Raw genomic sequence first — 14,429 nt, forward strand, 5'->3', positions numbered from 1 at the left:
AGAGGGAGTCAGTGAATTCAACTGTCTAATCATCCCATCATTGGAAAAAGTCTCTGTATGTAAAGGTTACTGTTTTCATACCTGCTGTTCACTGCTATCTATATTTTGAAGGTGTGTGAGGCTTCATCCCAGCCAGAGCTGAAGCTACTTAAGACAGTAAGCATTAGCTTGTTAGTACAGGATTGCCTTGTGCTTTGCACGTAGGTGCTGCTGTCGCTGCAAGCACTTCAGTGGAGATGAGGTTCTAGTAAATCACTGTCTGGTGGGGCTGAGAGTGGCTGCCTCAGCGGTTCAGCAGTGGCCGGCTGTGGTTTTGGTGACACAGGCTAGAGGGAGTCCTGATCCCATGAATTGCCAGTAGGCTGATGTGTTACACGTGTAGCAAAGTCCGTGTTGTGGTTTCCCTGTCTTTAATTTTGGACAGTGTCCCGTTTGGTAGGTTTGCACATTGTCAGGGACTTTCAAGGCTGACTTCGTGTCCTTTCTTTCAAGATTGTGTGCCAATTTAGTGTTCTTTATTAGTGAAACCTTAATATATTTTAAATTGATAAAATCTGATTTTGTGCTTGGTGAAGAACTCTAATGCATTTTGGCTTTCCTTTGACACCAGAGGGACAGAATGTTCTGTATGGAAAAAGTGAAATACCAATGATGTGATTTATTATGCATTTCTCTTGTGAAATATAGGTTAGCTTTACAGGCATTCATATTGTAAAATAGTTTTTTTTTAACCTTAAATGTACTGATATTTGGAGAACTTAGGAACAGTATATAGAACTAACTATTCTTTTTTTTTTTTTTAACTAAAATGTAAAGTTTAGTTTCATTTTGCTTAGGTTATGGGGGATGATGCTTTTGATTTTTCTTCCTTCCTTGTGGAAATAAGTTGTGGTGGTTATTTCCCTTGTTTGATGTGTTTCTAGCAACATTGTATATAAACAGGTTTATTCCATATGATAACTTGAGTTTAATGCATTGGAAAATGGGAACTAACTGTGTTTAATATTCAAAGATGTGAAGTAAATCTGAAGAATCGTACTGAGAGTGTGGACGAGGGTGTTCAACAATGCTAAGAAGGCACGCACTTGGTTTTCATCAGTGTATTTGGCTGTTAACTCAGTTACTGTAAGAATAAAATCCTTTCCAAAATCTTTGTGAGCCAGGGAAGTATTATGCATATTTATATAGAGAATTGAGGCAGAGGATAGATTAATTAACTTGTTAGTAGTTGTACAGGACATGTAACCTGGCTGGTGTTAGAACCAAGGTTTCTTGTGACCTAAATGAGTATGCTCACCAGGAGACCATCCTACCTTCCCTTCTCACATTTTTCATCTCTACTGTCCATTACCAGCTGTTCCAAAGGGCTGACACATAGAAAGAATTCGTATTGGGGAGGGGGCAGGGGTAAGTTATACCTATTTAGTTATCCTTTACACAGAAACAGAAATAACTTGCTTAAGTAATGTGGATTAAAATTTCTACAAAGGTTTTATATTTTGGTTTCTTGAGTGACCAGTTAAGGTGGAGGCACATTTTTGCACTTAAAATTGGAATTGTTTCAGATAGAGGTTGCAAAATTTTGTTTTCAGAGAATGCAGACATGTTTCCAGATATTTCAAGAAATAACATGACAAGGACATAAGTAATTGATTTACTTGTCAAATGATCTGTAGGATGGTAAGAACTGTCAGGATTTCTTCTGAGAATTTTAAAGTCTTTTTAACTGCTCAGTTGTTGCAGTTCTGGACAACTGAAGATGGGCTTCTGCATCCAGTCACCTCAGCTCTATATCTTGAGCTTCAGTGAGATGCTTTATGTCTCTTTTCTATAGCTCCCTAAAATATCTTTGTTGCGATAGAGTTAACTTAGAGTTTTGTAAGACTCTTCAACTTTGATGAATCTTACTACTGTCCTGTGGGTTTGTTTGGGCTGATTGCCTAAACACTTTCCAACTGATTATTGCTACAATGTATCTGAATTCCTCTTAGCACTTTAAAATTTTGCTGCAGACTGTGTATATTCAAAATTTATTTATAAGGGTTCATCAAGTTTAAGTCACTATTTAATAGTTGTGAGTTACTTACTGCATCCTTTAAAATGCATATATTTTTATCTCATTAAATAACTTTTCCCTCTCACGAATAGCATTAGGTTGTTATTACTTACTTAATAAGTATTTTTCCATCTAAAAAATAATTTTCTCAAAATTCTCTTAATCTATCATGTTAAGACAGTTAATATGTCAACTGTCAGATTCATAGATCAACATGAGTTGTAGGTAACAATTTGTAGTCAATTTATTGGTTTACTATTACTGGATTTTAATTGGATCAACATGTCATTTTATTATATATTAACGCATAATAAGTGGTGGTAATTCTCCATGCTAATGTTCAAGCCAAGTTAGTTAAACTATAACTCTCTTTGTCCTTGATCAAGCCTGAACTTAGCTCATTTTTGAAATAAACTGAACTACTTTCATTATAGCTTTCCTTTGTCTGAAATCTTCATGAGGCAGAATTTTTGCCTGTGAATACTAATGATCAGAACATTTCTTTCTAGTCCGTGCCTTGTACTACATTCTTTTTTCCATCTGAGCTGATTTTGCTTTGAATTTTTGTACTGTGGGCCTCTCACTTTTATAATATACTGCTTTCATAGTACTAGGCTTTAAAAACCTCCAGAGCTTGGGGCTGGGGCCAGGAATTGCCATGCAAGATTGACAAAATGTATTTCCTAGTGTATTGTGGATGATCGAAAGACTGGCATTACCTTACTGTATCTTCCTTGGTTTTCCCTTCTGGATAACGGTCATATCCTTTAAAACCCTGCCATTTCTTAAGGGTAGTGGAACCAGACTGTCTTTGTCTTATTTGTCGTTATTGACTCCTTGGATAAAATTACTTGAGAGCAGAGTACACGTTAAAGAAAAGTTAAAAAGACAAATATTGTGGTCTCTCTTCACATGCAAGTGCATTCTGGAGCCTGATGGATATGCTTAATGTTGTGATAGTTGTGAAGGTGTTCAGAAAAAAGGTTATATCACAGAGCATCAAGTATTTGTTTTCTTTCAATCTTTTCTGGGTTAAGAAATTCACCTTGTGAAAAAAATTATTTTGTTATTTGTGAGGTGTCTAAAGCACGTATACTACAGAACAACCTAGAACACTTGAAAAAGAGATTGATATTAAATATTGCTTTGAATTGGAGTGAAAAAAGATTGCCAATTCCAGGTGTTTAAAAAAAAAACAAAATGAAAAAACCCAATTGTACATTTTTAATATGTATGTGTGGCTTCATAATTATAAAAAAAGGTTCATTATCCGTATTTGTGAATAGTATTTCTCCACATAACTCATTCTCCAGCAGTAATAACACATGTCCACCATGGAAATGCTGTATTGTATTATATATGCTCTAGCCTGTGTTGCTCATTTTTTCCCAGACATCACTTGTTAGGCTCAAACCTTCCATCCTGAAATGGAAAATAATTCTCTTGCAATCTTTGAAATGCAATTCAGCAATTGAACAGAGCGAAACGGTTTCAAAAAACTAAAAATACAGCTGAGTATTTGGAGGCGGTAGTTGTCTGTAACTACTTATGCTTCTTATTTTTCAAAAGATGCAATTAACTTCAAATATTGTTCCTCAGTACAAAGTGGCACAACATCTCAAGGCAGGAATACATGGTTAATTTAGCTACACATTGACACTTTTCATAGAGATATTCTGGAATAATTTGTGGCATTTATGACAAATGAAGCAAATGGCACATGAGGCTTTCTTCCATCAAAGAGGAATTGTTTCACTGATAATTAGAAAATATTTCATATGTCAGGATCTTGTGCCTTTAACTAGATAAAAGATGCTGTATGTTTCAAAACAAAACCAAGAGCCAGCACATGCAAATAAATCCAAGCATGCCCCAAACACCTAATCAAGTTTTCTGAGAAAGCAAGGAGCGGGGGGGGCGGAAAGTAAATACTTTTAATCTAGCCCCCACTGATTTATTCCACTGGTACAGTTCAGTTATATCATTAGTTTGTTTCTTAGAATAATGTAATGCTCTATGGTTTTTGTTGTAGTTTTTCTTTTCCTCTATGAGGAAAGGTGTATCAGTTTGGGTTGCAGAATCCTGTTGCTTGCTTGCTCTGCAGTTTTTGTTTGTTCCATGTACAGTGCAAAGCTTATAGAACATAAAGATATATACAAAGTTACTGTTCTTGCTGTTAATGTAGATAGAACAGCATACAATTGAAGAAAATAAGTGCAGAAAAATTAGTGAGAAAAAAATTCACATGGTAATAGTAGCCATGAGAAATACATTTTTGCAGTAGCATTTGACTGCTTACTGTTTTCTTGAAATGTTTGTGCTTAGTCAAAATGGCATTTATCTCTCGCAGGTTAAGCGGTTGAAAGACTCTAGTAGAAATATCTTTTGGAGTGTACTAAAATCAATTTTACGAACAACTGCAAGTTGGGTTTTTGGTGTTTTTTTTTTTAATAAACATGTACAATGTAAATAGGTATTTTCATGAAACAATAGTTTAGTCCTTCTTGCATTTATAACAAAGGACTGCGTGGTGCCAGATTTTTTTGGTTTATTGCCACCATATGGATAAATTTTGAGGTTTTATTACTGTATTTTCAGGTTGTAAAACAAATAATGAAACCGCAGATACTTGGGTACTTGATAAAGCAGGATGATGGAAATACTTACTCTTAATCAACATCTGAGAATAGAAGTTTGTTTAGAAGTGTGCTTACCAATGATTTTGTAAAATTTGGCTGCTGCATTTTTTACGAATGTTGTCAGCAGCCTTTCAGCCGGCAAAGTTATTTGTATCTTGATCAAGGTAAAAGCCAAGAAGTGACTAAAATGCTGTGTTAAATGAGTGACAGTATTATAAGGAAAATAATTGCAGTCAATTTTTTCTTTTTTTTTTTAAACAGTATGAATCAGATGAACAAGAAAAAAGTGCATATCAAGAGTATGATAGTGACAGTGATGTTCCTGAAGAGTTGAAAAGAGATTATGTGGATGAGCAGACAGGAGATGCCCCTGTGAAAAGGTAAGTAGACTCTGTGAGTCCTTGGTCTCATTTGCATGCTTTTCATTTCAGTACTCTAAATAGGTTTTTTTTCTGTTTAGTCTATACTCTATGACAATGGAATAATAATCAAATAATCTTTATGCTACCTGCACAGTTAGAAAGGCTCAGCACTTAGGTCTCTGGAATGAGGAGGAACGTTACACTGCTCTTCATTATTGCAGAAAGAAACTTTGGAAAGTAAGATTTTGAAAAAGCGTAAAGACTCTCTGAAGCAGGTAGAGGAAAACTGATTAGCAAGTGTTGGATGTTAACTGAAAGTTCTACAACTGCAGTTGTGCATACCTATAATTTCTGTTGTGTCAAAAGCACTTGTTTGCAAATGGCTTGAGGCCTGGGCTTCTGCTTTTGCAGAACAAAAATAAACATTTACAGACTAAAAAAAAAATTAAATTCTTCCATAGCTTGAAGGCAGTCATGTTGAATTTTAAATTCTCTTTAAGAATATGTGTATATACATATTTACACACACACGAATATACATACTATATTTTGATAAATATATATTAAAATATTTTATTTATATGTATTCATATAAACAAAAGCCAACTCTGTAGCCTTTAAAAGGATCTGAAATACAAATTTCTGTCTAGGACACTCTACTACTTAGATGTTCATTCAGAGTTTGTGAAGCAGGCTACATTATTTGTACGTAGAGGATTGCAGGGGAACTAGAAAGCCATCACTTGAGTCAAAGCAGAGGAATGTTTTTTTTACAAAATAACTCTTTAGGATAAAATATTGTTAGCATGATTTCATCAGATACATCACATAAGCTACTTCATTTCAAAGAAATGATGGTGATATTGATACAAATTACTTAATTGGAACAAATCAGAGTCACGGTCTGTAGCTTTGTGCTGTGAAATCGAAGCATTCTGAATTTTTGGAAGAACATTGTTTTGAGGTGCGGCAGCTGGCAGAAGGTTTCTCATATAGAATCACAGAATATCTCAAGTTGGAAGGGATCCATAAGGATCATTGAGTCCAACTCCCTGCTTCTCACAGGACTACAATTTATGAAAAATTTAATGTCTTTTTAGTTTCATCTTCCTCAAAGTTGTTTCCGTTTCCAGATAGTCGTTTTCAGCTGTAGTTTACTAGTCTGCCCCGGTTTTCTCGTGACTTGCATTGTTTCATTTTCTTTACTTCATAAACTATGAACTTGAGTCAGATTGGTTAAAATGATTGCTGAGGCCAGACAGAGGCCTGCAGAACTCGAGCCTTGGACTACAACTCAGAAACTCCTTAACTCCGTTTTCTAGCACAATGTTATGTAAGTTAAGCCAGGCTTCTCTCTTTGAGTGTTAGAATCCTAACTCAGTTATGCTTTGGCAAAAATAAAATACTGCACTGGAAGACATAGTGTCATGAGAGAAGCGGGGAGGAAGGATTTCTCTTCTACTAAATTTTATTTGTATGCCCTTGAATAGAATAGGCAGTCGCATTTGGTGTATTTTGTTTTGTTTTCTTCAAAGTGTTTCTCGAGAAACTCTGAGGAGCAGAAAGAGATCAGATTATAACCTCAACAAAGTGAATGCACCTATCCTAACGAACACTACGCTGAATGTAATAAGGCTTGTTGGTACGTAGAACAATTGTAGTTTTTTATGGTTTTTTTTCCGTTTCAATGAAAACCTCTGGATTATAGCAAATGTGTTAAATAAATTTGAGGCTTTTAAAAACATGCCTGGTTGGACTTTATATGCACTCTTTGAAAATGTTAATAAAATAGAAATAAAGCACTAAACCAAAATATTTTTTAGTTAAATAGACAAATTTGGTTATATTTTGTGGGTTATTTTTGCTATCAAAATTAGTTTACATCCATATATTGATTTTGACTAATAATGGTGGATTATTTGTCTAAGATATTGAATGTGTAAAATCAGTGGAGATACAAATGAAATAAATGTTTCATGTTGCTAATGTGTCTTGGTGGGTTAAATACTTCATTTTGAAGTAGTATAGTTACAAAAGTAAGAAAGATGGGAGGGGTTTGCCTTTTCATTACTGAAATTCTCACACTCAAAATAACTATTTTTACTACATGGTAGACAACAAGAAGAAAAGTGCCCTCCCCTACTGGTAACTTCAAGTAATTGGAAAGCATCCTAGTAATCCCTGGGGAATTTAGACAATCTGTGTCCTTGGAGGTGATCAAGATGCGACTGGACAAGCCCTATAGCAACCTCATCTCCTTAGACCTGCTGTGAGCAGGAGGTTGCACTAGATGACCTCTGGAGGTCCAGTTCTAGGTGTAATGGGATTGATTTTTTGTGATCATGACTTCCATTTGCTTATCTAGATAATTGCACGATAGCAATTTTCTGCTACTGACTTTCATTTTATTTATGGGAAATAACTACCTAAATTTATCAGGTTGGGCAGAAGAGAGAGGAATGCTGTATGTATTATATTAACAAAGTTTGTGTTCAATGTTTATGCACTTGGAAATTATTATGGTACTTCAGAGTAAGCTGTTTTTAAAAGAGACTACTCTGACACCTGGTTAGTACCTTTTGCGGTCTTAGAGGGCATCATATAAATCAGAAATTAATTTTCTAAATCATTTTTTGCAGTTTTCTTTTCCTCTTGGAGCATCTACAGTGTAGACCTGAAATAAGAATTGAGATTATTCTGTCATAACTTTTCTGGTATTGATCTGTGAGAGATTTGTTTGCTATCTTCTAGAATAAGATTTTGCTCTCGAAAAGTTAGGATCGAATCTAGGAATCACACATGGCACTTTCATGCAAACGACTTGGTCTTCCCCCAGCCGCTGCCCCTGCCCTAACACAGTGTAAGAGTAGGTAGAGCTGTAGTTCCAGTTTTACATAAGGAGTCTTTATATTTGTGAATTCTGTTCATAACCCCAAATTTAAACATTATTTGCAAAGTTCATATATATGCTTTTTCCTCCTTCTGAAATTACGTTTGATTTTTAAAATTTCCGCTATTGGCAGTGTATTCAATCACAGCAGTACAACCCATGCCTTGGCTGCTTATTGCATATACAGATTATTACACTGATTACCAACTTTTAAGAAAATAATAACAGTGATGACAAATCTCACAGCAGAAATCTTATAGCTGAAGTAAATGGTTGGTCACATAGCATGGAATCTCATGGGACTTAAAAAAACCCAAATCATACAGTCTTTCAAAATGATATAATTACAATGGGCCTTTCAGGTTTTCCTTCAAAGTGGCATTTTAGCTCCTAATGTATGTCATAGGAAGCTGCATATTCAGAGTTGTGAGGCTCCCTAGGAAATGATTTTACTGATGACCATAGATATACTAAAACTCCAATATTTATTATTCAGAAGGCTGTGTGTTTATTTGTCTTTTTGATTTTAGTGATCAGTTTTATACAGATTAGTCTGATAGAGAGTACTCTCTACTTACTGTCTTTAAGGAGAAGAGTTGGCAATAATGCTTCAAAAGAAACCTGGCAAATGTCCAGCAGTTTTGACTATTAACAGAGAGCCTCTAGAAAGTCAAGCTATTTTGAGCTGTTGAAACTCTAAGTGGTGTTTCAAGTATTTCTGGAAGTTTCTAGCACAGCATGAGTTTGGGCTGCTAGTGCTGTTTGGAAATGGTCTCATACACCCCTTTTCACCAAAATAGGAACTTCTAGTGCAACTAGGAACAATGTATAGAAATTGGAAGGTGGCGTGGTGTTAGAGAGAGCAACTAGGAGGAAATGTTCTTGGAACACTTGTTAAGATGCTGAGTGATGTAGTAATAGAGAAATGTTCTTGGCATCAGAAGATTTTTATAGGGACAATACTTGGGCAGTGTACAGTGTATAGCCCTTTGGAAAAGCATAAGGTACTGCTTGAGAGATTATCTTGAATATTCATGCCAACTGCACAGATATTTGGAAATCTAACTGTCCAGAATGTGACAAATCACCCTTATATAGTGTATGAGTTGCAGGCGAGTTTAGAAATGTGTTTATCACAGAGTAAGTGTTAGAATCAGCCTGTGGCAATACAGAATATTCAGGTAGCACTTATGGAGGTGGCAGCTGCTTTAATTAGGGTACCATCCATTCCCAAACATCCGAAAATTTCCACATTGTTCTATACTGGAATTACCTGGATTTGGTTTTCCCTTTTGGGAGACAAATAGAGTTCTTTAGGTCTGCTTTTCAGTTTGTTCATAATGTTGTAGATCAAAACATTGGTAATTAAGCATAGAATTAACAATTGGGCTAAAGTGCCAAATATTAACTCTTGCAACCTGTGTCAAATGTCCAAAAATAACAAAACATATGCTTGTGTGTGTTAGCAAACTGGGACACAGGTGCATGATATTCAAGCAGGGAGTCTAAGGTAGTCAGAAACCTGGAAATCAGCAATCTCAGGTTATGGCTTGAGTCTTACCATACTGCGATATTATCTTACCATGCATGTGGCTGTGTCATGTATTTGTCAAATTAATGTTATCTTTACTGACCTACACAAGTAATTGCTTAAGAAAATTCAAGTAACTCCCCTGATACTAACAGCTCATTTTGTTTCTTTGTTACTCAGTTTCTCTGCATAAAACAACCTTTTCTGTAGTGATAAGTAAATTACTTTGCTGGGCACAACATTAACTTAAAAAACAGTGTTACTGACTATAGGAAAAAGAAATTATTTTAACACCCTCATGTAATTTTTTCAAACCTGTCACGTCAAAAGGTATGTGGAATATGACAATTTGTTATATGATCTGCTATATCCTACATGCTGGGTGGACTGTAGTTAGACTTTGGTTCAAAAATTGCTGTTATTATAATAACCCAAAGCTTATTATATATTCTTTATGTTTTTAAGATGCTAATAAGGCAAGCAGTATGTCATTTTTGAGCTAGCCAGCAGGAAATGTAAGGTGGCTACAATATTGGGTTTTTCATTAAGTATGCTTCTTGTGTGACCCTATGAGAAGAGCCATGCACTACACTGGAAAACCAAATAACTAAAACTATAGGCCTTGTGAACTAGACTTGTAGGGAAAAAATTTTTTCTGAGTCCAAATTCTATGATCAGTTTGACTCAGCTAACGTATAGATGAAGGTCCTGAGTTTTTTTTTACATTTTTTAATTTTTTATTTTCCCAAGTCAAATGTGCAGCAACAGACAGCAGGAAGGAAGAGAAGGAAATATTCCGCCTGGATGTTCCAGGGTCCTGACATCCTCCTTTTCTCTGAGTCTGTCCCTCTAAAAACATTTCAAACATACATCTTTAAACTATTTGAGTTTCTTACCCAAGGACAGAAACGAAGGAGAGCAGGAAATGCTATGTTGCTGATGTGAAGCACATTATTCCTAGAGTTGTTGTATGAAATCCAATCGAAGGCATATCATTTTTACACTGAACTTCTCTGTTGCTTAAAAAATATCTATATGTGCATATATAAACACACACATGCGTAAAATCTTCAGTGACTCAATATATCATTTTCTACTGGCTGCTTTAAGGGATTTTTTTTTTTTGTCTAAATGAAGCTGAAACTTGTGGAGGACCCAGAAAGTTATATATTTTCAATTTGGTACCAGAAGGCCAAGAATGGTTCAAGACCTTTTGATATGGATTAACATCCAAATTTGGAGAAGTCTTGAGGCATTTGTGGTGTCTTAGTCATCATAATTAGCTTTTTTTTTAAAACATCCCAATCTCTAAAATGTTGCTTAAGTTATTCTTAATCAATATTCAAGGCTAAATAATGAACTTTGTAAGGTTGTGAGTTTGTCAAACTCAGCACTGTCTTTGTAGCACTTATGCTGATGAAACTGATCTTCTGTATTTAATTTTTAAGGCAAATACATGCAGATGATGAATATTCTGAAACCAATTGCCTTCGACGTGATCCACTTCATGTCGCAGCTCTTTGATTACTATCTGTATGCAGTCTATACATTTTTTGGCCGAAATGACACGGTAGGTAGAAACATTATTCGTTTCCAAGTATCACTGTACACACAGAAAGAGTACACAGAAATCTCTTTACTTAAAATAATACCTAGTATGTAATCCCTAGAAAAATTAGTGACAACAGAATGGATTTGAACGCAGGAGTAAGTAAAGCCTGATTTGATCAGCAATAAGGGGAATAAGCACTGGGAGCGTCATTATCACTGGGACATGAATCCTATTACTTTTTGAATAGATTCTGTACTCTTTTTCCAGCATCGTTTTGAAATGGAGGAAAGACAACATGAAATACCTGAAAGTAGTGGCAGATAAGGGGGAGCAAAGAGTAGTCTGCAGAAAGAGGGTGGTAGTTTGGAGCCTAGAGAGTATGAGTTGATTTAGTTTTCCTATATGTATTTCTCTAACTTAGATAAGAATAGCAAAAGGAAGAGGAGAAGGGGGCTGTGAAAGTTAATCTCAGGTTTAAGAGATTTGAAATACAATTTTTCAGGTCTAGTATTCTTCTGACAAACTAATTGCATTAGTGAAAACAAGGCTTATTTGAGTGATCTTCTAGTTGAAATAAATGCTTGTTGGCAATGTCTGTACATAACATAGATCAACTTTCAACAGAATTGTCTTAAAGCATGTATGAAAAGCTGTGTGTAAAAACAATTTTCTCCTCTCTTGGCCCCTAAATTACTCCACAAATAATAATGTCGTGGGCTTCCAAATTCATCATCATCTACTGGCAAATTGTAATGGATTTTCAGACTCAACATATGGTTCTAAATGATTTTGAGCTGTTCTCTTTGGCAGGACAAATGTATTTGCAATTTGTTTGTTTTTAGAAGATGGGTGTTGGGGTTTTTTGTTTTGTTTTGGTTTTTTTTAACATAATTGATTTCCATTGGCTTAGTAAGCTGCTCTGGTATTCACATTGTGTTGCATTTATTTTAATTTTTTTGCACTTCCTGTTTTATGTTTTTAAAGCTTGTACTGAGTTCCTCACTCTCTACTTCTAACAGAGAACAGCAAGGTGCTAGGCAGGTAAACATTATAGCAGATGAGTGGTAAAATTGTGATATTTTTGTAGCGTGCCTAATTTTTGTTTTGACAGATGATTTTCCATGGGAAGCATAATGATTACAAAGGGTCTATGAATGTAATAAACCCTCTTGTAATGCTGCTTAAATGTCCTCACTCCATGTAGTGTTTATAAATTGTCAGAACGTAGAGATGAGTGATGGTATGTGATTTAGACCACTGAGAGTGTTCCTGTTTTATTTTTATTTACAAAATAGCATCAAATGGGATTCTTAAAAGTATGCTGATAGTATAACTTCCTTAAGTGATTGAAATTCTTTGTGAATATTGTGCTTATGTTGTATGTGTGAGTTAGTACATACATAAGGAGAGTGATTAATTTTACAGAATTCATTGCCAGTTCAGTGAAAACCAAGGATTTAAAAAAATACATGTTGAGTTCTATGTCCAGTCACAATGCTAAGCGACCACAATGCTTTCCAGACCTCTTTAGAATGATTATCTATTGTAATCAGTATTTTGCTTTCTTCACTGACAAAAGTTGCACACCATTATAACCAGCATTGGTCTTTCAAAACCTTTTGAATTTGTGAGGTGCAAGTTAAGGCTGCCTTTCCTCCTTATCTCAAATTATGGAGCAACCTAACATGAAGTTTAAAGGAATTGCTTATACTTAATATCTACTCACTGAAGTGTAAGACATTCATGAACATGCCACATAATAGTCTTCCTTAGCAGAATAAATTTGAAGTGAGTTTTAATTTATCATAGAATCATAGAATGGTTTGGGTTGGAAGGGACCTTGAAGATCATCTAGTTCCAACTCCCCTGCCATGGGCAGGGACACCCTTCACTATACCAGGTTGCTCAAAGCCTCATTTATTTTGATGAAACATAATAATTTGTAAACCAATGGCCATTCTTATGGAAAGCGCTGATTTTTTTTTTTTTTTTTTAAAAAAAGGTTAGTTTAGGTTATGTAGAATTGGTGATGAGTAAAATTATTTGGTAAATTGTCTAATACTCTGCTGACTAGCCTTACTAGATCATCAATTTGTGGAATTTAAATATCTACCATTTTGCATATAGAAATAGCAAAAACTTCCATGAAGCAAAGCAGTTACACTCATGAGTGACATGTTCTGTGTGAAGTCATGAGGTTCTGTCCTTGTGGAAAAATGCTGAGCAACAATCTTTTGGGGATTTTTTTTGTTTGTTTGTTTGTTGGGTTTTTTTTCCCCCCCTTCATACATGTAGATGCACAATTCTGACTTCAGGCTGTAACTGGTTGCCTGATAAATCTGGAGTTCTTGATATGTAATGTTTTATGGAAATTTAAATTTATTGTTACATTCCTTTTCATTCCGGTATATTTCAAATGTGAAATTGCTGTTTTTTAGAAAAAAATGTATCATTATAGAATAAGTAAGTGAAAGTTACTGATAGCTATTGAAAGTTCATAATTGAAAGAAAGAGAAAACTAGTGGCAGATTGTGTGATATGTAGTTTTGATGGCACAGGTGCAAATTTCTTAAAATGAAATTTAATGGCTGAAACTTGAAAATACATATTTAAATATATGATTTTTTTTTTCCTTTAAGCATGATATTTTTTGTGTCTGTTCTTACCCTGAATAGCCAGTCTTGAATTTGCAGTCCTTATGGCTATGTCTTGAAAAACTACTATATGACATTAAGGAAGAAAAAAAGAGAATTAAGGGTGTGTTTCTTAAAGGGAAGAAAATTATTTTCTTTTTCACCCATATACCTGCAAAATCAAAGATAGTTCAGAACTGATATTTCTACAGTAAAAAACTGAAGAAAAATAGAAATTATTTAACCCCCCCCCCCTTACTTCACCTGTGGAAAAACAAAGGTGTGAACACTTCTTTTGATCAAACATGGACACTAGGATAGTGATTTATGTCTCCTAGATCAGGTTCTAGATTTCAGCAGATTGTACTTCCAGTGGAATTCAGCTCAGATGTCCATCTGCCCCAATCCTCCTATATATTCAATGAGAATTTACATCTCAAGTCAGAAACATTGGATGCAATAAATAAGAACCTAAATTATACCTTTTCGTGTTTAAAAGGAGCAGATGGGATGACATGAACTTGAACACTTCCTTCCCTGAATTAATGCATTGATAGGAAGTCTAATAATACAGTGCACAACGGTGCTCTAAATATCGTTCAGTAAATTGCCTTTTGGGGTGAATCACATACCAGAACTGTATTCAAATACTTCCAGATTCTTGATTTAAATGTGTGTTTCTTAGCTGTCCCATTTCCACTTCCCTTGTTGTGTTAGTTCGTTCTTTGTTATTTTAAATTGGAGGTAGAAGGTAAGTAGCTACATT

General features: G+C 35.0%; 1 protein-coding gene across 2 annotated transcripts in view; it reads left to right on the plus strand.

The window, feature by feature from the left end:
* VPS50 (VPS50 subunit of EARP/GARPII complex) overlaps nt 1–14,429 on the plus strand; it is a 92,909-nt gene that overhangs the window by 57,880 nt on the left and 20,600 nt on the right. Inside the window, exons 19-22 of one of the 2 annotated variants that reach the window (XM_086614543.1) lie at nt 4,957–5,075; nt 6,593–6,699; nt 10,927–11,048; nt 12,015–12,071. In XM_086614543.1, the coding sequence (XP_086470669.1) occupies nt 4,957–5,075; nt 6,593–6,699; nt 10,927–11,048; nt 12,015–12,071 (405 nt within the window). The remainder of the gene's footprint in view (nt 1–4,956; nt 5,076–6,592; nt 6,700–10,926; nt 11,049–12,014; nt 12,072–14,429) is intronic. The other variant, XM_086614544.1, reaches the window with a different exon arrangement.

The sequence above is a fragment of the Tauraco erythrolophus genome, chromosome 7 (genome assembly GCF_009769465.1).
Source record: "Tauraco erythrolophus isolate bTauEry1 chromosome 7, bTauEry1.pri, whole genome shotgun sequence".
Lineage (NCBI taxonomy): Eukaryota > Metazoa > Chordata > Aves > Musophagiformes > Musophagidae > Tauraco > Tauraco erythrolophus.